Source organism: Hypomesus transpacificus, chromosome 10 (genome assembly GCF_021917145.1).
Source record: "Hypomesus transpacificus isolate Combined female chromosome 10, fHypTra1, whole genome shotgun sequence".
NCBI lineage: Eukaryota > Metazoa > Chordata > Actinopteri > Osmeriformes > Osmeridae > Hypomesus > Hypomesus transpacificus.
The window spans coordinates 8,389,270-8,411,307 of NC_061069.1; the positions used below are offsets into that span (position 1 = coordinate 8,389,270).

General features: G+C 42.0%; 3 protein-coding genes across 6 annotated transcripts; 1 reads left to right on the plus strand and 2 right to left on the minus strand.

Annotated features, from left to right (window-relative positions):
- Window positions 1–4,839: 4,839 nt before the first annotated feature.
- Window positions 4,840–8,847, minus strand: map2k2b (mitogen-activated protein kinase kinase 2b). Its single transcript, XM_047027705.1, has 11 exons — window positions 7,987–8,847; window positions 7,603–7,813; window positions 7,265–7,411; window positions 6,924–7,001; window positions 6,721–6,772; window positions 6,522–6,646; window positions 6,147–6,360; window positions 5,996–6,048; window positions 5,837–5,898; window positions 5,612–5,657; window positions 4,840–5,012 (listed from the first exon to the last, which is right to left on the minus strand). The coding sequence occupies exons 1-11, from the start codon at window positions 8,073–8,075 to the stop codon at window positions 4,902–4,904; spliced, it is 1,188 nt and encodes a 395-aa protein (XP_046883661.1). The 5' UTR covers window positions 8,076–8,847; the 3' UTR covers window positions 4,840–4,901.
- Window positions 8,848–9,096: 249 nt separating this feature from the next.
- Window positions 9,097–15,060, minus strand: LOC124472695 (outer dense fiber protein 2-like). Of its 4 annotated transcripts, none has more exons than XM_047027670.1 (17): window positions 14,813–15,060; window positions 14,190–14,364; window positions 13,921–14,047; window positions 13,680–13,811; window positions 13,481–13,555; window positions 13,286–13,357; window positions 13,052–13,168; window positions 12,603–12,788; window positions 12,401–12,510; window positions 12,103–12,238; window positions 11,758–11,868; window positions 11,516–11,620; window positions 10,885–11,043; window positions 10,419–10,519; window positions 10,104–10,266; window positions 9,630–9,755; window positions 9,097–9,443 (listed from the first exon to the last, which is right to left on the minus strand). In XM_047027670.1, exons 2-17 carry the CDS (start codon window positions 14,348–14,350, stop codon window positions 9,270–9,272), a joined length of 2,055 nt encoding a protein of 684 aa, XP_046883626.1. In that variant the 5' UTR covers window positions 14,351–14,364; window positions 14,813–15,060; the 3' UTR covers window positions 9,097–9,269. The 4 variants fall into 4 exon arrangements, with proteins under 4 accessions (XP_046883626.1, XP_046883629.1, XP_046883628.1 ...); XM_047027673.1 differs by having other exon boundaries at window positions 14,190–14,284; window positions 14,813–15,048; XM_047027672.1 differs by having other exon boundaries at window positions 14,190–14,361; window positions 14,813–15,019.
- A 31-nt stretch (window positions 15,061–15,091) lies between these two features.
- Window positions 15,092–18,094, plus strand: LOC124472705 (E3 ubiquitin-protein ligase TRIM41-like). Its single transcript, XM_047027696.1, has 6 exons — window positions 15,092–15,784; window positions 15,903–15,998; window positions 16,098–16,331; window positions 16,469–16,488; window positions 16,602–16,726; window positions 16,848–18,094. The coding sequence occupies exons 1-6, from the start codon at window positions 15,212–15,214 to the stop codon at window positions 17,399–17,401; spliced, it is 1,602 nt and encodes a 533-aa protein (XP_046883652.1). The 5' UTR covers window positions 15,092–15,211; the 3' UTR covers window positions 17,402–18,094.
- Window positions 18,095–22,038: the final 3,944 nt, after the last annotated feature.

Consider the following 22,038-nt stretch of genomic DNA (forward strand, 5'->3'; position numbering starts at 1 on the left):
ACAAAAAAATACCTTTTGTTCTTGGATAAACGTACAGGAATGCAAATCATGCCTAATCACAATGCAGTTGTCCCAACATACTATGATCTCTAATGAGACATTCTTTATTGTATATTGTATATGTTCTCACAGTTGATTGTATTTTCACTTTTAATATTTGTATTTCTGCTTTGGCAGTTTGGCAAATGCCTTTGCAATGGAAATAAAGACAAATTAATTATATATTGAATACAGTAACAGGGTCTAATTGTCCGTGTGTGTTCTTGGCAAGCACAAAATACACAATTCAAATTACTGGCATCACTGTTGATTCACGTTATTGAATGCTATACTCACTATTGCTAAGTGAGTTTCTTATGACATATTCCTTACTCTTGGACCAGTTTTAAACTTAGGTTTACTGAGATGTTCTCAGACCACAACTCAACAAACAAGTTGGCCCAAACAAGCTCATGCCATTGAAGTCTGGAGAATTCAGCTGGCACACAGCACAAAATATGAATGAACAAATGCCTTATCCGTTGAGTGGATCCAGGTTAGGGGTGGGGGAGGGTTGAATTTAACAGCTGGGTTTGACATGATGAGTGCAGCACAGAGATGTACATTTGGTGTGTCTGTGTGACTTGTTTTCCATACCGCAGTTCTGTGTGGTTGTGTTGTACTAAAATACAAAAATAAAATAAGTCTCAATCCTGCAATAAGTTTCCTTTTTCTTTCCATATTTATATTTGCCACTACTAACAATAAATAGAATAGACATTTCTGAAAGTAAAACACAAGGGCTCTTATACACTGAGATTCTGAGAGTTTTTGAAATCTGAATGACATTTCAAATGTAAGACACATATGGGTGTCCTATCTTAGCACACAATGGCACATTTGAGCATTTGACAAAATGTTTATGATTATTCAAGAAAAAATCTCTATACTGAGTAATAAAATAATATAAACTACTTTAAAAGTTTTTTTTTTGTGGTTTTGAACACTATCATTCATTGGCTGCAATAGTACTAAGAAATAGGTGCTCTTGTTTTAGTAAGGTACACTCAACTGTACATCTGGGACTCAGTGGTAAACACAACGTGTCATTGGTTCATATACACATTATTTAGAGTTTATGCAAGTGTGTGTTTCTTGTGAAAATCCCCTTCAGATTCAAGGGAAACGACCTCACAATACCATACATCTGGGCTGGCCTTTACAGGAACACATCCACCATGCATGTGGTTAACACACACACTCTTGCACACACAAACACACACATTCTCTTGTCCCACCACTACCATTTACCTAATCTTTGACTGAAATCACGTTGATGTTGTGTTATATGGAGATTACAGGAAACACAACTACTAAAAATAACCTTTTGAATGTGTGTTCTTAGCCACCAAGTTTTGTCACACCTGTGGAAATACTAAACAAGTGAATGATTGTATCACCGCCCTAAAATACAGCATTTAGACGCAAAAATGGGTCAAACCAGAGCATATGGCATAACTTTATGGTGTGGTTTCTCTGTAAAGAAAACATTACAATCTATATTTACAGTGAAACCCCATCCAAAGCTTCTTATCCACCCACGCTTTCCAGGGCTCCCCTTCTATCTCCATCGCCCTATCTGCTCCTGTCTTGCAGTGGGTTACCCCAGTGCAGTCACCCACGCAGCAGGTACAGTAAGAGCAACCTGGGACTTCCTGTTTTGGTTTCCTGTTTCCTGTTACAAATGCTGCAAACCCCCATGGTTCAGTTCTGGGATCAAGTTGTACACTCCAGACATACACAAATTGGGGAAATCAACTGTATAAGTGCTTGCATTTTGATCAAAGTTTTGTGCTAAACCAAGAAAATAAATGGTGTTTGTGGACAAATCTGTTGTTAATGTGATTAGTTTATATTTATTAATATATGTGTTCACATTTTATGCGCGTGAGCGATGTAGTAGTGTCAAGGGAACACTGAAACAGCAATAACAGTGGTGTGTGCCCAAGTGTGAAGTAACTGCTTGCCAAAAATATCTAAATAACATCATTCGTGCCACATGACATATGCTACCACTGCAACCCCCCTCCCCCCTCCCCCCCACCACCAAGATACCTGAGCCTCTCTCTCTATTTCTCTTTCTCTCCTAACATACTCAGATTTCCTCTACCTCTCTTTTTCTTCCTCTCTACAGGGGGCAACATCACATCTAACAAGCATGCATCTTGTTTTTTCAGCGGTTGCCCTGTGTTCGCTTCCAAAATATACCTCCATGGTGAGGTGATTGTACTAGTAGTCATCACAACCATTGCTAGTGAAGTATAAAAAACATCTTAATCTAATTTTGACACAACCATCGATGTTGATTGTTTTTATTGACCTTTTGTTCAAATCATCCAACACTCTACTAGATCTCTCAACAGCTAAACAATGTTGTCTCGAGAAGCCTAGAATATATTCAATATCCAATAGTTTGGAAATATATTCACAAAACCACCATCATGTTTTCCCAGTTTTTTGGGGTAAGCAGAGGTGCAGAATACCTTCCTCTTTTTAGCTGTCTTTCCATTCATTTTACCCTCCCCCTTTCTTGCAGATTGGAATTCATTAGCAATCAAAGAGCCACTGACGAACGCCCAATCTTAATTACCCTCTCATTTGCATATTTGCATATTAATGACTGCAGACTTGGCTGTTTTTCTGCTGCAGTGGCTTTGAGCCCCCTCTTAGCCCCCACCTAACTCACCACACACACATATAACACAAAATTCTCAAGGCTCAGAGCATTTACCTCTCAGCTTAACAGACATGGAATTGACTGTAAAATAAATTGTTTTCATTTAACAGGTGGAACTTCTTGTTCATTTCAGATAGATCACTGAAGGTTTAGCTTTGATAAAACGTGAGTCTTTTTAAATCTACAAATTAAGGAAGTAGGATTAAGATGGATTTTAATGTGATTTATGCAGGGTTCCGAAATACTGTCTGATATTAGGCTTGTTTTATGGAACACTTGCGTCCAATGGCTTCCCTCTACTGGTGAAATGTGCGATACACACAGAAGACATGTAAAACCATATTGAAAGAGAATTAAGTGGTGACAATATACATAACATTTATTAACAATTACAACTTTTTAAAGACAAAGCTTTTGAAAGTTTCATCGTATGAACTGTTCAATCTTTAAACAGTTACTGAGAAAGTTGACAAGAACCCTAAAACGGAGCAAGAGGCTGCAGAGGTCATCTCCATGGTAACTCTGGCCTGTGGTGAATGTATAGGGAGGGAGACTGGCTGTCTCACACACTGACAGTGCGTATGTCATCACTTAAAAAACACACCTGCACTGTCTAAACATGGATGCACATGAGGGGTATGGTTGAGGGTAAGGTAGATAGTTTAGGGGTTATTAAGGAACATCCTATGGGAAGTACAATGATGCAGGGTGCATTTAAGGTTGGGACATCTAGTATTTGATGGTATTTAACAACAGCTTGATGTTCTGCTGTAGCCTGATGGGATTTCAGTCTGAATTATCCTACTACACTGAAACCAAACACAAGAGTAGGTCTTACCAACAAGGCTAGCTTTGCAGCACCAACATTTATGATGTTTCAGATTAAGCAGCAGATGCAGATAAACCAACACAAAACAAGTTGTTTGAGAACATTTCAACCCTGAGTGCAAGTCGTCAAAAATACACCATAATCAGTGCTGTTTCTCAGCATCCCAACAGGGTCCCTGATAGATGAACAATACCCAATCAATCTACCCAAACAAACTGTGATCTTTAAACATCTGCATATATAAAAATCTATATCGCTATGGTGTGTACATTCCCATAAAGAACCCAGGATAACCACATCTGATTGCATTAGTACCAACAGCCAAGGAAAATCGACCAATGTGACACTACTGCTGCTGGTTAAGCACTGTTCTTTTTATACAAATGCATTCAAATCATTGACATTGAAAAGAAACAGAAGAGAAAGATAATTGTATAAAGACTAGAGAACAGCAAGAGTAGTTGCTGTTGCATACTGTGTGTGTACATATGTGGATGTGTCTGTTGCTGTTAGGAGCTGGGTGTTTTGGAACAGGAGACCATGTCTTTTGTATCATCCCTTCTGGGCTGCGTGGGATCTGACTGTCAACATATTCTGATGTTGGACTTGCACCAGAGCTACAGAGTAGTGTGGAAATAGTTTTACAGGTAAGCTCCAAGTAAGCACAGACCAAGTTTCAGGCTACAGCAACTAAACCTCAATCATGCCCATTCACGTGAATCTATAGAACTCTCACAGGAAATATACATTTTTCAAAGCAAGCAGCTATAGTGCAGGCAAGACAAATGGCCTTAGTAGTCCTCTTGTTACAGCCACAAGTATACACACTCAAATGTTTCTCCATATTGGCACCAAGCATTACTGGGGGGAGATATCCAATTAATGGTAATTGTGAGCAAAATGGCAATCCTGAAAACGCCATCTCTATACTGGTTGACAGATCTGTGTTTAGTGATGTCTCTGCCCCTTACAACTGGTTAGGGATTATCTAGCAGAAAAGAGCGACCCCAGGCTACAGACAAACCTCTGAGGGGAGAACTACAGTTCTAGCGTGTTAGACTCATGGACAGAGAACTCTGCCTCACTGACACAAAGCACATTGGTTCCAGTCGCAATAGTGGATTTTCTTTCAACACAGTTGAATTGTGGGCTTTCTTCAGACATGGTAGAAAGTCACATAGACGTATAGCTTCGGAATTAGGAGGGATGGGGCGATGCCAAGTCATACTCAAGCCTTCAGTAGTTCACCTGAGGGAGGTGGCCGACAAGGAAAGTGTACGTGTGTGTCTGCCCATGTTCTCTGTGTGTGTGTGTGTGTGTGTGTGTGTGTGTGTGTGTGTGTAAGACAGGGGGTGTTCAGTCTGCTGTGTGAGTAGGAGTGCTGGGTTGGCTGAATCCCATCGTTTTGCAAAGCCAGCCGGCAAAGTCCACCTCCTCCACTTCAGAGCGCTTGATAAACGTGTGGTTCTGAAACAAACAGAAGAGAAACACCGCTAAGGATATTATGACCTTGGTTGAGTTATTAACAACAGCATATTAACAGAATTATTAACAGCATAATAAGAAAATAGAAAATAATAATAAATACAAATAAAATATTATACACACAGTACCAGTCAAAGGTTTGGAGACATGGAATGGGAAAATGTGTCCAAACTTTTGACTGGTACTGTACATGATGTGAACAATGTGATACTTTGCCAACCGGTGTTTTGCTTGTGTGTGTGCATGTGTATCTGTGTGTGTGTATATGTATCTGTGTGTAATATATATATATATATATATATATATATATATATATATATATATATATATATATATATATATATATATATATATATATATATATATATGTGTCTGTGTGTGTATATATGTATGTGTGTCTGTATGTGTGTGTGTGTACACAGTACCAGTCAAAAGTTTGGACACATGGGAAAATGTGTCCAAACTTTTGACTGGTACTGTATTTGATTTATTTTTCATCCAATGGAACCTGGTTAATTTTTCAAATAAATTGCATGACACACTTCACAACAGGACTCAGGAACTATTGTCCAAAAACGTACCATCAGCATCTTCAGGTCAGCTCTGTCTGCCGGGTTCTTGATGAGACTGGAAATAAAACACAAAAGTGATATTAAACTACTGCAATACTTACAGACTTTTCACAATGTAAAATCATAGGTTCAGAAAAACATAATAATAATCGGTTCAAGCATGCCTTGTATGATGTGTGGGTGTGTGTAGCTATGTGATGTGACAAAGATGCATGCAGACTTGATCTGACTCACCACTTAGTCACAAAATCATGGAAGTCGGGAGTGAAAACTCCATGAGGCAGCTTCGGAGGAGGCTGAAGCAGGAAGTGACCTCATTAACAACACTGACATCAGAAGTCTCAATGCAACAATGCACATTTGGTTGGATTTGTAAATCAAATCATTTCTCACCTCATTGACAATATAGTCCAGCAGCTCAAAGATAGCCATTGCAGGGCCGTGACCTGGAAGATCAATACATGTTGTGTTTTGCCAACCACAGCTGAATAATGATGTCCTGCCTGTGTTCCTATTGGCTGTCCATTGGTTTGTGTGTGCTCACCACTGACAGGTCTCCCAGGGGGTCTGGGCCGGGGCGAAGTACTGTGTGTTTCTCCATCTGCCCCATCAAGGATGGGACGCCCAAATATGGCCTCTAGTTCCTTAGCATCAGGAGGAGGGATGGGGTAGCGACCAATTGACAGTTCCACTAGAGACAGTCCCATACTCCACACGTCCGACTGCACAGAGTAGTGGGTGCCCTGTAGCCTCTCAGGCTAAAACATTGATATATGTAAAAAATAATACAGATTAATATACAATTCAATGCTTTATGCGCCACATGTGCCGACATGGAGATAAAACAACCATTAGAGATGTATCATGAGGGCTTTCCTGTCTGCCCTCAGTTCCTAATACTCTAAGAGGGCCAACGCACCGACATGTAAGATCTTGTGCCAACAAAGGAATTGGCCATGGAGTCAATAAGCTGGCCGCTCACACCAAAGTCACACAGCTTGATCTCCCCACGAGAGTTCACCAAGATGTTAGATGGCTTCACGTCTAGGTAGCAGAACAGAGGTTAGCAACACACACACCTTAAAATCAAGATAATATTTCCAAAATGACCAATGTACCTCTATGCATAATTTGGTGTTTTTCTCGCAGGTAGGCAAGACCCCGCAGAACCTTTTTAAGATGAGATTTTGAGAAGAACGTCAGGCTTTTACATTCACGTAAAATTACTTAAAACTCTAAAGTCTTCATTGACGATAGTGGGGTTAACAAACATTTCAGCGTAGTCTCAAGAGGAACGTTAAATATGTCTGGACAAACTTACAGCAATGCTGACTTTTCCCAAGATTTCCTCTGGAATCTTCCGGGCCTCTTTGAGCACCTGGTCCAGAGAGCCTCCGTCCTAGAGAGACAGAGAGAGAAAGAGAGAGAGAGACAGAGAGAGAGACAGAGAGAGAGACAGAGAAAAAGAGACAGACAGAGACACAGAAAGAGAGACAGAGAGAAAGAGACAGAGAGAAAGAGAGAGACAGAGAGAGACAGAGAGAGAGACAGAGGGTGACAGACAAGGGGAGAGACAGGACGGACATCAGAATTGGTGTACATCCGAACGACTCACATGCTCCTTCATTCCTCCGTCACCCTCATCTTTCCCCTTATCATTACCATGTGTTCCATGCAAATGCTGATCTCTCCATCACTGTAGAAGGCCCCGTAGAAGCCCACTATGTAGGGGGAGTTACACTCATGCAGCACCTGCAGCTCTCTGATGATCTGGTTTCTGATGGCAGGCTTTATTTCCAAGTGAATCAACTGAGGGACAGGTGAGGAAACAGGGAATGTACTGAGTGTGCTGAAAATACATTTTAGAGCCATGATCTGCTTTATTAAGCTGAATAGAATGTTTGTATTTGTTTGAACTTCAACAATTTTCCCTGTTAGCTCTTGAAAAATATCCGATCCAAGTTGTCTGTTCATTAAATGTTGTGCTTGGTTCAGCTCACCTTCCTGGCCATTACCAGTCCTGAGGGTTTGTGGCACACCTTGTTGACCACACCTCCATTGCCGGCCCCAAGCTCACAGATACGGTGGAAGTCGTCATCTTTCATTTCGCCCACTTTGGCCTTCTGGGTGAGAAAAGCCTCCAGCCTCTTCTTCTGTTGTTCGTCCAGATCGAGCTCCTCCAACTTCTTTTGTAATGCCTCCAGATTTGCCCTAAGAGAAGAGGCGGAGGAGGGGGGGGGGAGCATGCATTCACAGCTCAGCATCGTTACACCCTTGATAATAGTATAATTAAGTAGAGCAGACTAAAATGACAGGATCGTCTTGGGTATCAGAGTTAAAGACATAGCCGGTAGACAAATAGAAAAGCCTAGAACGCAACTTACTCTGAAGCTGCATTTATGTTGGTGGAAGTGGAAAGTCCCTCGCTGGTGGATGAGAAGATTAAGGGCACTGGTCTCTTTTTAGAGGCCATGTTCCTTAATAAGAGTAACTAAATACTTGTTCAGTATAGCCACAGTTTGTAGCGGTACACTACCAAATTGACAAACACTCTATAAGGCACTTGCTATCAAAATGTGTTCTTCGATAATACTGCAAGTCTAATGTCAGGGGTGATGAGGTGTCTAGCTGGCTAGGTTGGCTGGCTAGCAACAAGCACAGAGTATGGTCAGTAAACTGAATTACGAACTCCGACACTTTCCAATACTAGCAAGCAAACTTTTTAGAAACAACGATATGACGATCACAGCCATCACATCATTTCTCACAGTACCCTTAGCAAGCCAACATAGCTTAGTTGTAGCAAGCTGGAACCACTAGCAAGCGACTGTGTTTGGCTATCTTATTAGGATGCTAACTTAGCTAGTCGCGTGCTGCCCCACAAGTTCAACCCAGTTACAGATGGCAGAACTTTTATCGACCGCAACCCTTCGAAGCTAGAATCTGTTTGTATAGCGCTTTGATGCTCCCATCGAGAGGTTACTGGGTGCTCTGGACACAGCGTGCCATGATAAGGTTGGGGGTGCAGCTAAGTTTGGCCCCTTTCTTCGTCGCTAGCTATTTAGCTTCACTGGTATTTGCCCTGCTTATCCAGAAAGAGGCTGTCATCCATCCTATCGCGAGCATGGGATTGTTCTTGAACGTTATTTAACGTTTTGACAGCTATGCTGGATGTCAAAGAATACAGTATTTCACCAAGTAATCAGTTAATTCACCTAGTTTTGTAGCGTGGATAAATGAAAATAAAAGTCTATTGAGAGCACTCAGTGCAGTGGATTGCACCAGGGTTCTGAAGTTGGACTCAGCAGTGATGCTCTCTTGTGGCAACGCAAGGACGGACGAGTCGTCTGTATCGCCTGAGAGGGTCCACTGAGAGGGTCTACTCTATGTTCTCTTACAGCTAGCTATATTCTCTCTTTCACTTCCTTGAACTGAACTATTATCCTAATTTGTATAACTGTGGCCCACACACGACAGAACGTCCTCAAGAACACTTCTTCTTAAATACCAATTTTATTGTGTTATAATTTAATGTACAATTACACAACAGTCACTGATGTTAACCATCTATTTCCATAATTTACAAATTGCTTCTATATATGAAATTCATGAAACCACATTGATCGCACTGATTTAAATAAACAAGGATCACATTGTTACACTATCCTCACTTCAGAAAATAGGTTGATCCAAAACCAGATGGCATTAGCCCCTCGTCAAACATGGTCGCGTAGGAGTTTTTAAGGAAATCCACATAGTTCTGAATGCTCCGTTTGTGACTTTCTGAGTGGTCCAGGCTGAGCTGCAAGTCCTTTAGACGAACATCAAACTTTTTCTCAGCCTAACGATGGCGACAAAATTGGAAACATTTCACAACACAACCGTTATACAAATAGCCAATCATTTACAATTCACAATCCCAGACAATTTATACTAGGTGAGCCATAACATAACCTGGTTGGTAGGATACAAAAAGAAGTACCCATGAGGTTTGCCAATGTCTGTGTCAGATGAGTTTGATACTTACAGACTGCATGTTTATCTTAAGCTGCTTCAACTCATTCTCTCTCCGTCTCTTTTCAGCCTCCAGTTCCAGGATTTTAGTCTGAAGTGCACCCTCCCTAGAGACCGCCTTCTCTTTTACTTTGATGACCTAGGCACACGAAACATGAAAAAGTGAGGTCAACAATGCCCTCCTCACATCAACTTGAGTCCTCTTTGGTCACCGATTTGGGAGAGCACAACTATGGTAGTTCTAATAACCGGAATGATCTACATTTAATTTACATTTAGTCATTTAGCAGACGGTCTTATCCAGAGCGACTTACAGTAAGTACAGGGACATTCCCCCAAGCCAAGTAGGGTGAAGTGCCTTGCCCAAGGACACAACGTAATTGGCACGGCAGAAAATTGAACCAGCAACCTTTGGATTACTAGCTCAATTCCCTAACCGCTCAGCTACCTGACTTTCAATAGAACAACTGCAGTAAGCATTATCTACCTGTTGTCTGACATCTGCCAGCGTGGCCTCCAGCTGACGGTTGAGGGCCTGACACTCAGTAGACCTCTGTTCCAGACTTCGGCTGCTGTACTGAAGGGCCTCCTCCTGGCCAATCAGTTTGTGGACCAGCTCCTGGTTCTCCTGCTGCATATCATCCATCCTCCTACACAACAAATGGCAGGGTTACTTATGCTTATAATAAGTGCTGACAGTCAGAAAATGTAGGTTCCCATTTGGACTGATGTATTTGTTTCTTTTTCAAAATCCACACAATTGACCAAAATGAAATCATGTATTATTTCTGGAGTGTCTTACTTTTGAAGATAATCTACTTTCTCCTGCAACTGTGAGTTTGCCTTATGAAGGGATTCTTTCATCTCCAAAGACGATGCCAGGTTGTCCCTTTGACATTCCATCTACACACAGAACATACATTCACTAGATGACTAGGAGACTGATACAAACTACACATGGTAGATGGGTGTCCCGGAAGTATATAGTATATATATATCTATCCTTCAAACACACTGCAGTGTCGCCCCAACAGCAAACAACACGACACGACAAGTGTTGACACTGATCTGTTAAAGACTCACACACACCTTTTCTACAGCAATCACATCAAATCACAAACACAAAGTCAGAGCATGACTAAAGGCGGAGGGCATATGCACTGACTACAGTGTAGGATATGGCACACGAGGTGTATCACTACCACCTAGTGGGAGGAGGTGGCAAGCTATAATCACGCCACAGCACTAGGTGACCTGTTGTTGCACACCTTGACCTTCAGTTGCCTAATGGACTCTGACTTGTCTGCACATCTCTCCTCAGAGCGCCGCAGGCTCTCCTGGCTCTCGGCAAGACTGTGTTTGGCTGATCTCAGTAACTCGGTGAAACCCTCGAGCTCCATCACTCGCCCCTCCAGCTGCTGCCTGACCTGGGGGTCCAGCAGCGGTGAGCAGGCCGCATGGTGGGGTCGGGGAGGGCGCAGAGAATGTTAACAACTGCACACTTAGCTTAGCTTTCTTTAAACCCTACGTGACATGAAACAGAGGAAAGGTTCAAAGAACGCAGATGATGAGTTCAGGCTTCCTGGATGGAGAACAGTGCAGGAGGGGGCAGGAGGGGGCACTTTTAAGTAAGGCAGTATAAAAGGTGTGAGATAAAATAATTTTGTCCATGTGAACAAAGAGAGTGGAAGTGACCCAAAACAGACCACATCAGTTACATGTAACATTATGAGCCTAGTTACATATATATTTGTATACTATTGTTAAAATTAAACATAAGTGATTACAACAACTCACTATCACATGTTTATCATAACATTATGTGAGTAACGTTACGTATGAGAATTCTAAACCATGAATCTGATCACCAACTGCAGTTGGTAAAGGAACTGACAGTACCTTCTTGATCTCTGCTTCTTTTCCCTCTCGGATGTTCTCTGTTTCTCTGAGGAGGCTATTACACTTCATCCTCAGGTCAGCCACCTCTTCCTGGAGTGCTGACACCTAAGAGGAACATATAACCACAGGAAAAAAAGTTGATGTCTGGAAGTGAATGTATCTTTGCATACATGTTCATAAGTTGGACCAGTCAATGAGACATGACCTACAGAAGATTGGTATGACATGGACATCCCATTTACCTGACTTTGATATTGCTCCGCTTGCTCTTTCCTCTTCTGAAGGACGTCTTTCTGTTCTTCTACAGTTGCCTCAGAGCAGGCCAGCTGCTGCTCCAGAGCAGAAACAGAGGCCTGCAACCATAACATCCGTAAGTTTGGAGCTAATACTAATAATGCAGGTAAAAGGAAGTGATATGTGACACACAATGATGACAGGAATTAATAAAGAAGACATTGGAGTCATTGCTTATGTATATGAAGTCTTGTACCTAGGACAGCTGTAGCGTTAAACTAATAAATAAAATGTGATTAACACTAACATTTGAGTCAACAAAAAGATTCTATATGAATAGTTTTTTTTTTTACCTTTAGAGTGGCATTATCAAGGCTGAGGTTTCCATGTTCAGTGTTGAGATTCTCCACTTTCTGCAGCAGGATCTCATTTCCAGCGGTGAATTCTTCTCTCTCTTTTTGCAACTTCTCAGTCATGTCTGCAATTTGGCTGCAGCGACACAAAAACAAATACATATTTTCCATGCAGGTTAACTGTGATCATATATTCCCTAAAAGGCAGGCTATGCATGCCATACCATGGATAGACTCACATGTCCAACAGCAGAATGTACGTTGTTATGTCTAGATTTGCGTTAAAGGCAAGACTGACCATTTGAGCAGATCTATCTGTCCTTCCAGATGTTCTCTATCATCTGCACTCTGCTCCAGCTGTCTCCTCCATGTGTCCCTCTCTGCACCAGCCTCTAAAAGCTGCACATCCTACTTGGATGAATACACAGGTTTAGATAGTAAATCCACAAGGTGAATGGGTTACATGCAAATGATTAAGACAGTAAGGAAGAGATGTTAACCTTCTCTCTCAGCTGACTGTAGCATTTGTCCACAGCAGCTTCAAATTTCTCTGCCCTGTGTTTCTGGGCACGGGTAGCCTTCTTCAGGGCTTCCTTCTCCTGCCCTGCCTTCTCAGACAAAGTGGTGATCTCTCTTCTTAGATCGTCAGCCTCAAGCTTCTGTGTCATAAGACTTCTCTCCAACCCCTGCGAGGCAACAAGGTAAAAAAAAGTCAAGGCATTCATTTGAAAGAAATCTTATTACTGTCTATCTCATTTATGCCTAGACTCTACTCTGTAGAGACTAAGCACATTTTTGGAATTGAATAGGGGTTATTTGAGTTAGTGTTGATTCAGGATGGACTAAAACCATGTATTTTTCATGTTTTTAATTGCATATAGTTTTCAATGTACAAACATAGGTCAGGCTGGTCTTGTATACACTGACTACAAAAAGGAGGTCTCCATACCCGAAGTTGCACTGTCAGACGGTTGTTTTCAGCTTCCTTGCTGCGGAGCTGGCTCTGCAGGTGTGCCCGTGTAGTCTCTACAGACTTGGTCATATGAACTATGTTATGAAAGTAGTCCTGGGAGTGGGCAGAATGACATAAGATGGAGTGTCAGGATATGGGATGATTGGTGGTTACTGTTGTAGGTATCTGATGGATATTGATCAAGACCATAGTTTTTGTTATTCTGCTTGCCATTTCTTTATTTCGCATATCCATAAGCTCCTCAACTCTTCTTTCTTTGTCGTTCAGATCTCTTTTCAAGAGCTTGCAGAAAAAGACAAATCACAATTAAATATATACACAAGCATGACATATAATTAATGGTCATTAACGCTTCAGCAAATGCTTCAGCAAAGGTAGTTAGGCAAGATTCAACGTCCCACTTACCTGATTTTCACATTCAGCCTCTGTTAGTTTCTCCAACAAAATATCAGTGTGTCTGTCAGACTCAAGTCTATTAGCCTAAAATGGTAAACATAAAGGGCTTCCTTTAGTTTGGAATGAATGTAAATATTTGTACTGTTACGTTAACAGATTCAGGAGGCATCTGACCCGACCAGATTCTGATCTGAATGGCTCCATTTACCTCTGATTCCTGAAGTTCTTTTAACTGCTGTCGAACAGACTTATTTATCCGTTTGAAAACTTCCAACTTGTCTAGCAAAAGGTTTCTTTGCCTCGATGTCCTACGGCTGTCAGACACAGAATGTCTAGAACCCTTGATTTTTCAAAAGAAACGGAAAACATCTGTGTATATTTCATTCTTGCAAATCAAGTCATTATTGGGCAGTTTAAGAAAATATATCTGATTTTAAAAGGGCACATACTTCACTGTCATTATCCAAAGTCTCCTTGAATGACATGAGTTGTATGGCTGCAGCATTGGCAGCTGATTCAACATCAATCAACGCTTTGAGCAAGGGACTCTTTCCTGTAGAAGCAAAGTCTCCAAAACTGCAATGAGACGAGAGAGTGGGAAAACATCAAATATCCTGGACTGTGACATGTAACATGCCTCCGGGTGTGTATTGCCCAACGTTCATCAATCCCTGTTCAAAAACGAAGGGCCGTTCAATTGCCTTAGTGGGTCACTAACCTGTTAGCCTCCATCTCTGGGCTGTAGTGCCTGTTTCTGCTGATCCTGCTGCTTCCTCTACCTGGTTCTGGCGATCCTTCCATGTCTTCGCAAGTCTGTGAGAAATTCATTCCAAGTGGTGAAGCCTGAGAGAGTTTTTGAGAAAGGTCCTCCGGAGACATAGCTCTCCCTCCTCCTAGCACAGAACCAGGCGCGTGAATTGCAAATAGAAACGTGCTTAAACCACGTTGTTGTTAGTGAATGTGACAAAAACTGGGGATATTTTCATTCACGTGTCCCCTCGTGAGTCAAATCTAAATAGTTGACCTGACCTGGCGTACGGTAGTGTTACCGCTAACTAATTAGCTAAGCTTCGGTCTTGTTAGCTAACCAACTAACGCTAGCTATTTAAGACAAGAGCTAAAACTAAAGTTAGCTAAGCTAACTAACTAAATATTCGAAAGGATCAGTGTGAGAATCGATGTAGCTACTGGTGTATAGCGAATGTAAACAAGGACAGTCTGGAAATATTATTTGCAAAGCACGAGTAAGAATCTAGCAACGTGAGCTTCAGACTAGTACTAGCTAGACTAGCTAGTAGTAGTTCGGTTAGTAAGCTACTAAGTTAAGTACTCAGACTCTACCGTAGAGAGTTGTCTTCTCATGTTTGATTCAGCTCCTCGTCATCTACATTCAAACCAAGTGTCTGCATCACCACTCATCACATTTGATCTAGTATGAGCGAGTTCCTCTCACTTGCTGATCATAAATGCCAGAGAGTGTTGTCATTTACTGCTCACGATGAACAGCAGTCCAAACCTTGCTGTGTTGACATATCTCCTTGGTTGTTGGGCGTTGTTTGAGTCAGCTGGCTGTTCCCTCTTCAAGGTTGCAACTATCTAGCGCTAGGTGGCAACAGATGGTGGATTTCTGAGTGAAGGGACAAGTCAATAACCACAGAAGAAAGACGACAGGCGGCTCAAACGTTGAATTTAGTTTAGTTTGATACGTTACAACTTTTGTTTAGCGATTATTTATGTCACATGGAGGTTCTTGAGGATGAGCTTATTTGCGCTGTATGTCGTGACATTTTTGTGGAGCCTTTGACTTTGCCGTGTGGCCATAATTATTGCGAGAGTTGCGTTAACCAGTTGAAGAGAGCCTCGGACAGAGAAGACGAATTCGCAAGCTTAATTCAATATTATACCTGCCCACTTTGCCTGGCACCATGCGACACAAAGATAAACTTGAAGAAAAATGTTGTACTTTACAACATAATTGAAAAGTATCATACAAGTCGTGCAAGCTGTATCGACTGCTCAGTTTGCAAAGGAGAGCAGAGGCTGGCCGCAGAAAAGAGTTGTGTCAATTGCAATGAGTCATATTGCACTATCCACATAATGCCACACTATGAGAACTCAACACTTCTCCAACATGTACTTGTAAATCCAATTGGCGACACATGTAGGCTCTGTATAGAGCACGGGAAAGAGCTGGAATTGTTCTGTGAGACTGACTCTACACCTTTATGTGTATACTGCATGCTACCATCCGAAGCCAAGCACGGGGACGGACACAGCGTCGTGAAGTTGGCAGACTCTTGGAACATTCTGAGGGTAACAAACGTCACATTTATGACTGTCCCAACATTTTAATTGGATAAAATGTTCTGCGTTTGATACGATAGTGACTCCATTATCATCTTATGTATTGTGTGTTGATTGCTTATTGCAGAAGAAATGTCAGGTCCAACTTGAGGGCATTACGCAGAGCTTGGCAGAAGTCAAAGATGGTCTGACAAAGATGGATGAAGAAGCTTCACACTCTGAAGTAATGTTATTGTTATAACTTGCAGTGTCACACTTTTACAGTAAAAATATTTAGTGGATGTGAAAATATAACAATGTGCATCCACACATTCACTCCCAGGACAGCCTGCTAAGCCAACAGAGACAGTACACTGACTTCCTGAGCAGAGTGAAGCTTTTCCTGGACTTTGAGGAAAACGCCTGGCAGAAGAGGTTTTCTGTCGACTTGGTGCAGACCAGACGGAGTAGGAAGCACAGGTCAGAGAAGCTGAAAAGACTCGAGCAGAGACTGAGCCAGACACAGCGGACCCTTCTAGAAGCACAGAACATTCGTGACCCTCTAGTGCTGCTCCAGGTAGGCAGAACATATGTTCCTTATACTCTTTTTTAATTCCTATTGGTATATTCTTATTTATTTAAAAGAATGGCAGTTACGGTTGCACATGTCTATATTATGGATTTTAAAAATAATTGTATTGTCTTTTGAAACAGCTGTTGCAGAATGCAGATTGGTAAGTGAGGTGTTGCTTATTGATAAATATATGCATGGGTGATAGACAAAAAACCCCACAGGTTTTAAGTTACAATGAAAATGTATGATTATAGTGGCTCGTCTTTTCCCTAGGGCTGACCTGTTTGAAAGAAGCACATGTTCCAGTCAAATCCAGGAGTTAAGAACATGGAGTACCCTTCAACCTGTTCCCTCTGCCATCACCCCACTGTTCAAAACCCTGCACAATGTATTCCCAGGTACAAATGAAAACCAACTCGAGTTTTTAAACTCTCACTTCCTGCATTTGTATGTCTGTCTCTCAGACATGTTAGCTCATGTGTGTTTTTCCACAACCTGATGTTCCTTTCCCTACACTAGGAGATCATATCTTCTTCCACAAACCAACTGCCCACCCCAGATTAAAGTTCAGCCCTGACAACACTGCTGTCTGGATGACTGAGGAGCAAGAAGAAGATCACGCCAGATTCCCAAACCGTCCTTTCTGTGTTCTGGGTCGCACAGTGTTGTCAAAGGGTGTGCACCACTGGGAGGTAGAGGTGAATGGCCTGCCCTCTTGGGCTGTAGGTATTGCCTACCTCGGCCCTCAGCAAAGCACCGTGCAGAAGCAGCTAGGCAGGGATTGCAACTCCTGGAGTCTGAGTTACAACCAGAGCAAGCAGCAGTTCTGCTCCCAGCATGACTGGCTGACCTTCTCTTTCACAGCTGCAGAGAAGCCTAGTCAAATTGGCATCTTTCTGGATATTGACAGTGGCATACTGTGTTTCTATGACGCGGTGAGGTGGGTGACTTTATACACCTTCTACTGCAGGCTGGACCAGCCCAGTGAACAACTCCTCTACCCAGCCTTTTGTCCTAGGTTGATGGAGGACGAATCTCCAGTGTCCACTCAAACCATGAGGGTTCTGCACTGACAGGCCTGTGCGCCTGATATTGTTATTCTGACACAAGCACCTTATATCCTTTTGTGTTGTGCCATTCACCATAGTTATTCATTCACACATCTAATCTTAAAAATGCACAGCACTACACTTTGGTATTTGTCGTTGACATTTAAAACGGGATCAGACAGACGGTTAACCCCAACTGCATAGCTTGCATTCTAACCTGTCAGCACAGCAACCATCTATGTTGATGTACAGGCTTTTAAGTTACTCTCGTTTGTAAAACTATTAGTCCAGAGCAATACAACCACAATGCATCTGAATTGTGCACTTTACCATGCAATCAAGTGTGCAACATATAGTTTAATATTACAAGAGATGACAATCTGATTCCTAGATCAAGATAGGAGATACCCTGTGTTAGGGTTAGCCTGTTATCTACAGCAAGCAGTTGTCGAGCTCCTCTGGCTGTGGTATATTACTCAATTTTGAGATGCTTCTTGTTATGTTGTTTTTGTTTGGCCAGTGTGTTTATAATTTATAAAGAACCAAGCATCATTCTAAATTGAAAGTGCTATGATGTAACCAATTGTATGAGAAGTGATGCATTTGGCCAGAAGGGGGAGCTCTAGTCTAAGAATGTGAAATTTTGGACCATGACAGTGGTTATCCATTTTAACAAGAAATGTAACTTGTCCTGAATAAAATTGACCTTCTGAATCAGGTTGTGTTTTTTACTTGTGTGACTTTGTTGGAATTATGATAATGTCCACTGTGTCCCATTTGGGTGTTTCCATGTACTGCATTTGACTGTTGTGACATACCTAACAACCTGAATCTGGATACTTTCTGGAAAATATCACTGAAAAATACTGGAAAATTTCAATTACATATATTCATTGTAGTGTGAAACAAAAGTATGCATAAATACAGTTAAAATGATAAAATGTAGTTTAAAGTTCAGCTAAAACAAACATGTATTTTTAAATATACACATTCAACAGCATTTATCCATGATTTAAAACCCTGTTCTTTTTTGTATCACTGGTTGGCCTTGACGAGAGCGATGGTGGTGGATGTCAGAAATTAGGTTAAAACCTCTTTATTCATCTGCCCCGGTTGGATAGCAGAAGCCTTTCAGAGATAAGCGTCTCTGATGGTCTTTTTCCCGTTCTCCGTTAACAGAATTCCTAGGTTTCCCTCCCTCTCTGTCCCAAAGATTATCTGCAAATGCACTGCCACAGGGCTACAATCCTCTTTACCCTGGGGGTGTGTTTTTACCCAGGATCCTGCTCAGGCTACTCTTATGTTTGATGACATTTAACTTTGATAGCTCACCCCCTGGAAAACAACTAGCAGCAGCTTTGGTCTCTTAAGAGTTTCAATGACTGACGTCACGCCTGAGGGCAATGTCTCAACTTAACCTAGAGAGGTTCTCAATTTATCTAAGCACTCCTATTGATAATGTCTGTGATTACAGATATGGGTTCTGGTGTGGGAGTGTTTTCTCGTAGTAGGGTGGGAAGTGTGTTTGTGTATGTGTGTGTGTAGGGAGGTTATGTGTCTTTGTAGTGTTGGCAGCTGTGGGGGGTTTTCAAATGTCAGGTCTCATTAGTGGAAAATGCTGATGGTTCTTTTAAAAGAGGTTAAATGCACACATCCAACCAGCTCTGTTTGACACATTCTCCCTCTGTATTTGTGCCATTTTCTTCTTCCCGCCTTTCTTTTTTCCTTCTATCTGCCTCTTTCCATTTCTTGTCCTCCCCCTCTGTTTCTTCTGCCACTTTCTCTCAACCCATTTCCTCCCCCTTTTCACATTTCTCTCTTTTTCATGGCTCGCCCTGTCTTGTTCTCTATGGGGATAGAAGTGTGTCTGTGAGTGGAGAATCCCCTCAGTGTGAGCAGATGTGATTGGATGAGGAGAATCCTTTGAGTGTTGGGCTTTCTTTGATTTGTGGGGAAAATTCTTTGATGTTACGCGGATACCAATGGAGACAGAATTTTTGTTCTAGTACTACTCCCTACTTCCCTTAACTGTCTGTTTGAATGCGTTACATGGCCTTTTTTTTCTTTCTTTTTTCACTCGGGCAATTGAAGAATTCTTGTCTCGGGCATCACAATAACCTAGGCCTCAGTGTGATTTGTGTATCACTTATATACTTCTCCTATTCTGGCAACAATACCATTCTGACAGAGCCGTTTAGCTCGGTGCTCAGAAGGAGACAGATAAGATGTTGGCAGCCTCTTAAAATCAATTCGGCCATGCCTTAGTCTCCCCTATAAGCGCGTTGCAGTCTCATTCCCTGCATGTGTGATGAGGGCCAGTGCTTAAAGCGCAGTAGCCATCCAAATGGCTGAGGCAGACATGCCACATTTGATAAGCCCTGAGCTGGAGATATATGTATATGAATAACAGTCTCCTTCAGGGGAGACTCTGCTCAATGTTTCATAGGTTCATTTCCTCAGTGTCTCCTTGTCGTCTGAGATTTTGCTGCTCTTTCTGACATAGCACACAGGAGCAAAAGGTGTGCTATGTGATAATGGTCTGCACACACACACACACACACACACAGCGAGCTGGAAGTACCGTGTACTGTATTGACACAGATGGAACACCAACCTTCACCCATAATGTAGGACGGGCTACCTTCTACTTACTTCTGCTTCTACTGAGAATATGTCATACAGTGCCCTCCAAAAGTATTGGAACAGTGAGGCGAATTCCTTTAGGTTCATTTCCTCAGTGTCTCCTTGTCGTCTGAGATTTTGCTGCTCTTTCTGACATAGCACACAGGAGCAAAAGGTGTGCTATGTGATAATGGTCTGCACACACACACACACACACACACAGCGAGCTGGAAGTACCGTGTACTGTATTGACACAGATGGAACACCAACCTTCACCCATAATGTAGGACGGGCTACCTTCTACTTACCTTCTAGCTTCTACTGAGAATATGTGCACATACACATGGATTAGATGAGATCTGTTGAGTTATCACTGGCACACATTTCTGCCTAAGGTGTAGGATGGTCATAGCACACATGCAGCATGCATGTTCTCCGGAAGGTCTTTAACCTTTACCCAGGCCAGCTGTGGATTGAGTCACCTCTGAGTCTCATGGTCAGTGATTGGTGGGTCTTTAAACAGCCTCTGTGGCAGAAACTGATACAGTATTCCCTCTGCATCCTGCACTGTAAAGAAGCAGTTTTGTCACACCAGACAGACATCATACTTCTACAAATGTTTTTATTCTGAATGGTCCCTTAATGTGAAAAACGTGTTGCTCTGAGCCCACTCTGACGTGATGACTGAAGAGCTGTGTACATGTTTGATGGTGAGGGACAGTGCAAGGTAGATTGGTTACTGGAGTGGCGCAACACTTCACTGAAGAGATTTGACCCTGTTTGTTACTATGGTAACTGCCCCTGGGTTGTCCAGATGAGGATGAGGATGGTGATGATGATGGTGATTTGGCCCCAGGCTGTCGTTCTGTATCCCAGTCACTCCCAGCATCCTCACTCCCGCTCACCCCCCGGCCTGGGTCACCTTCCCTGGGGAGACGACAACCAGGTGAGAAAAGCATGCAACAGGAATGAAGAACAGGACCTTGTCTGTCTGGCCCCTTGAGCAAGGTCGCATGATATTTAAGTCCTTTTTTTTCATGAATATTATTTGTTTGTGCCGGAGACCTCTGCATTATATGACCTTCACAGAGAGAGAGAGAACTAGATAAAGAGTATATACTATTTTTATATCCTTAATTTCCCCTCAAATATATGTTATCTAGCCTGACTAGACAAATGTATTTGTTTCTATAAAATGCAAATTTTACTCTGTCTTCTCTTTTAGTTCCTCCTAGATGCACTGGCAAGGCTGTCAAGAGGAAATCTTGCCAACCCTCGGAGGAAATGTTGATCCGTCTTCGATCTAACACAGACAATGGTTTAATTATGAGAATAAATCGGCAACCAGTTGAAAAATAACTTAACAGATAAAGCACCGAACCAAGAATCATGTTCAGGAGCATGCAACTAGGAGTCTAAAAATACCTGAATTGATATGTATCTGGAGTAAATCAAAGAGAGCTTCATGCCTTGGTGAGCGTCTCAGCCTCTTCTAATGAAGACTTTCCCTGTTGTGTTTTCTGGAACATTTAAAAGAATACAGCTCGCATGAAGGCTGTGTCTGCGAGTGGTAACGATGCTGAAGTGCTCAACTCATGCATAATGTAATGGAGGGTGATGATTTAGTTGGAGGCCATAGCCATTTTAAAGGTGACAGTAAAAAATGCAATGCCAGGGCCTCTTCTGGACCTGTAGGCTTTCTCGCTTTGCCCAAGGGCTTGAAAGATGGAATTAAAGTGGGTTGAAGGAACATCTATTTTTTGTCTCTGGATAGAAGAAGATGACAGGAATACTAAATGGCAGGAATAGCACTTCCTCTAACGTGCTTTCATGATTTCAAATTTTGCACAAGTGATTCTTTCGAGGAATTTTATTTCACTTCCTATCCTCTCCTCATGACTATCATCTCCTAAAGCACCTGCAAAAAAGGGTCTGAGAACAGTACTACAGTGACCTTATTTTCACTTTTATCTTCATAATGCATTATGATTGGCCGCTATTGTCAACTCGGACTGAAGACTAGGGTATCGTCACAAGAT

Bases quoted from the DNA above. Each gene is read 5' to 3' on its own strand.
- LOC124472695 (XM_047027670.1), bottom strand. From the start codon at position 14,350: ATGTCTCCGGAGGACCTTTCTCAAAAACTCTCTCAGGCTTCACCACTT. The intron at 13,358-13,480 runs GTAAGTGGGACG...TTTTTCTGCAAG, and splicing joins AGGCTGAATGTGAAAATCAG to CTCTTGAAAAGAGATCTGAA. The intron at 9,444-9,629 runs GTAAGTATCAAA...CGCCATCGTTAG, and splicing joins TTAAGATAAACATGCAGTCT to GCTGAGAAAAAGTTTGATGT.
- map2k2b (XM_047027705.1), bottom strand. From the start codon at position 8,075: ATGGCCTCTAAAAAGAGACCAGTGCCCTTAATCTTCTCATCCACCAGC. The intron at 7,002-7,264 runs GTAATGATAAGG...CTGTCTCTCTAG, and splicing joins GCATTTGCATGGAACACATG to GACGGAGGCTCTCTGGACCA. The intron at 6,049-6,146 runs GTGAGCACACAC...TTGATCTTCCAG, and splicing joins CCCTGGGAGACCTGTCAGTG to GTCACGGCCCTGCAATGGCT.
- LOC124472705 (XM_047027696.1), top strand. From the start codon at position 15,212: ATGGAGGTTCTTGAGGATGAGCTTATTTGCGCTGTATGTCGTGACATT. The intron at 15,999-16,097 runs GTAATGTTATTG...ATTCACTCCCAG, and splicing joins AAGAAGCTTCACACTCTGAA to GACAGCCTGCTAAGCCAACA. The intron at 16,332-16,468 runs GTAGGCAGAACA...CTTTTGAAACAG, and splicing joins ACCCTCTAGTGCTGCTCCAG to CTGTTGCAGAATGCAGATTG.